The following is a 3,339-nucleotide window of genomic DNA, read 5'->3' on the forward strand; positions in this document are numbered from 1 at the left end:
GGATGCTTGGGTGGCACTCTGGAGACTTACTGAACTCTCCGGGAATCTTTTTTTCAGGAGTCTTCTGAGCATTTTATTGGAGTTTACGGGTGTGCATCAAGGTTGGCGTCAGTGTGATGACTTCTACACTATGTTGAACTAGTCTGGTTTGTATGAGGTCGATTCCTCAGCATAACCAGTGTCCAGTAAGTCATATTCTTTTGTATGAACTGTCTCCTTTAGGAACGAGTTTTCAGTAACAAGATCCTCAGAATGGCTGGAGTCATTGACATTCTTCTTTTCATGAGTACATGGGCAGTTCAGATGATTAGTAGAGGCTGATACATTGGAGATACATTGTAATATGTGACCTCTCAATTCTCTGTTTTTGTAAGGACTATGTCTGTCCGTGTTCACCATGCTTCCAATAAATGAGTCCCATCCTTACGTCTTCATCTTACTTGGTATCCCAGGTCTGGAAGACATCCAGTGCTGGATTTCCATCCCGTTCTGTTGTATGTACTTTGTTGCCTTCTTTGGGAATATAATCATCTTACTAATCATCAGATCTGAGAAGAGTCTTCATGAGCCCATGTTCCTCTTTCTGTCCATGTTGTCGATGACTGATATTGTTCTGTCGTCTTCCACTCTTCCTAAAATGTTGGGCATCTTCTGGTTTAATCTACGTGAGATCAGTTTTGAGGCTTGTTTGACTCAGATGTTCATCATCCACTCCTTTACGGCCATGGAGTCCGGGTTTTTCTTGGCTATGTCATTTGACCGATTTGTGGCCATTTGCAACCCCCTGAGGCATTCAGCTATTTTGAACAGTAAAGCCATTCTCGCTGTTGGGATTTCTGTGGTGTTTCGGGCTTTGATATTTTTTTTACCACATCCATTCATTGTAAAAAGCTCAGTTTTCTGCCAAACCAATATCATCCCTCACACGTACTGCGAGTTTATGGCTGTTATGAAGCTGACATGCGGAGACTCATCCATGACCAAGTCCTACAGCTTGATAATAGCCTCATTGATGGGTTCTTGCGATCTACTATTGACGATCACTTCATATACCTTGATCCTCCATACAGCCCTCAGCCTCCCCAACAAGCAGGCCGGTCTGAAAGCCCTCAGCACTTGCACATCGCACATTCTGGTGATATTGGTGTTCTATACCACGGCCACATTCACCTTTGTCACCCACCGCTTTGGACAAAACATTCCACCACAGATCCACATCAGTATTGCCAATATTTATCTTTTGGTGCCACCAATGTTGAACCCTATCATTTATGGGATGAGGACTAAGAAGATCCGTCAGAAGATTGTCCGAGTGTTTTGTGTCACCGGTGTATGAGACCAACATTGTACCGCCAAGAATTGGCCTTGTATTTGGATGGATCAGACATGTTACTATCATATTTCAGAGGTATTGCTGATATTCATTGCATGTACATGTTCTCATCTTCCTACATCTCAGCTGATATATAAAGCAGTTATAGTAATGGAAGGTTTCTTGGTATGTTTTTGGCTAACTGGACCATTATTGTGGCTCATAAAACTTCTGTGTCTCTTCAGTTGTTCTTCTACGGGTTTTTGTCCACCATGTCAATAACTACAATCAGCGATGAGGCCATTGAATGCGTCTGATTATGGTCTGAGATCTTTTCAGACCCAAAGCCTAATAAATATGGGGTGAAGAAAATATATATATTACCACCTGCCTCTCACCTTCTCCACCGAATGCTCCCAGCCTCTTCTTCACTACCAAAAGATGAAAAGGGCTAATAATAATATTGATTCTTTCCAAAAATGTGAATACAATCCCACCACAAGGAGACTCTACCACTATAAAAAATGCAACAATCTTTATTCAAAACACATAAAATACAAGGGAACGATAACTTGATGCAAGATAAAGTAGGAGGGCAATCTGTGATGATATTTAGCTATTCATTACTGTTAATGAATGATTGCATAGACAGTTACAGGTGGGAAGAAAACAGATGAAAATCTATACTATGTCCTATCTCAATGAAAGTGCAACAAAAAGGAGAAAGTCCGAAATCCCTTAAAGACCGAGCCACATTTTTCAATTCTGATTTGTTCCACGTTATGTGGTAATAACTCTGGAGCTTCTGAATTTTGCAGTGATGCTGAGATTGTTTTTTCGTGATACATTGTACTTAACATCAGTGGTAAAATTAGATCAATATAATCTATGTTTATTTATGAATATATCGGAAATTTGGTGAAAATGTCAAAAATTTTGCAATTTTCAAACTTTGATTTTTAAAAACATTTTAAAAACTGCACCCCTCAATGTATTCAAAACTGTTGTCAGAAAGTTTGTGAACCCTTCAGGTGCTTTGCAGAAATTAACTCAAAGTGGAATAAAAAAAATGAAAACCCCATAGGAAAAATTTGTAAATAAACACACAGTCTGAATACAATCCTTTAGTTCAAATAAAAGTCAACACCCTGTTTAAACATTTATTAAATAATAAATAGCACATTTATACTCACCTAACACCTAATCCAATGAAGCCATTGTCCCCTGTAAAAAAATAAATAAATAAAAAAGCTAATTTATACTCACCTTAATGCCTAATCCAATGAAGTAGGGGAGAATGAGCTGCATCGAGCGGCCCATGAACTGCGGTGAAATCACCGCTAGCACCATAAGTTAAAATCTAATCGTTTTGCACTGAGCTCAGTGAGTTTACTGCAGTTCTTCGATGTTGATCCTGAAAAGTAGGATGAGTGTCATGCAAGTGTGCATTTTCTCTGTAATTCTCTATGTAACTTAAAGATAGTTTGCAAAACTAAATGGGAGGAGACACAGATTAGATATTAGAAAAAAATTTTTGACAGTTAGGGTGATTAATGAGTGGAACAGGCTGCCACGAGAGGTGGTGAGTTCCCCTTCAATGGACGTCTTCAAACAGAGGCTGGACAGACATCTGTCTGAGATGATTTAGTGAATACTGCTTTGAGCAGGGGGTTGGACCAGATGACCCAGGAGGTCCCTTCCAACTCTACCATTCTATGATTCTATGATTCTAAGTCATTGTTACCTGTAAAAAAAATTAAAATAAAAAATTATATCCCTCACCTATCCAAAGTGGAAAGAAGCCATACTGTCCCATGCCATAATCTGTGCGACATGTGCTTTTCAGCTTGAACGGTGGCATGTTTCGACCGTTCATGCTGAAAAGTAGGGGAGAATGAGCTGCATCGAGCGGCCCATGAACTGCGGTGAAATCACCGCTAGCACCATAAGTTAAAATCTAATCGTTTTGCACTGAGCTCAGTGAGTTTACTGCAGTTCTTCGATGTTGATCCTGAAAAGTAGGATGA

General features: G+C 39.6%; 1 protein-coding gene across 1 annotated transcript; it reads left to right on the forward strand.

The window, feature by feature from the left end:
* Window positions 1-397: 397 nt before the first annotated feature.
* Window positions 398-1,336, forward strand: LOC141248773 (olfactory receptor 52E4-like). The gene has a single exon (XM_073669449.1). It carries the CDS (start codon window positions 398-400, stop codon window positions 1,334-1,336), a length of 939 nt encoding a protein of 312 aa, XP_073525550.1.
* Window positions 1,337-3,339: the final 2,003 nt, after the last annotated feature.

Source organism: Phyllobates terribilis, unplaced genomic scaffold, assembly GCF_046119375.1.
Source record: "Phyllobates terribilis strain yellow unplaced genomic scaffold, ASM4611937v1 Scaffold_2__4_contigs__length_985480577, whole genome shotgun sequence".
In the NCBI taxonomy this organism is placed as follows: Eukaryota; Metazoa; Chordata; class Amphibia; order Anura; family Dendrobatidae; genus Phyllobates; species Phyllobates terribilis.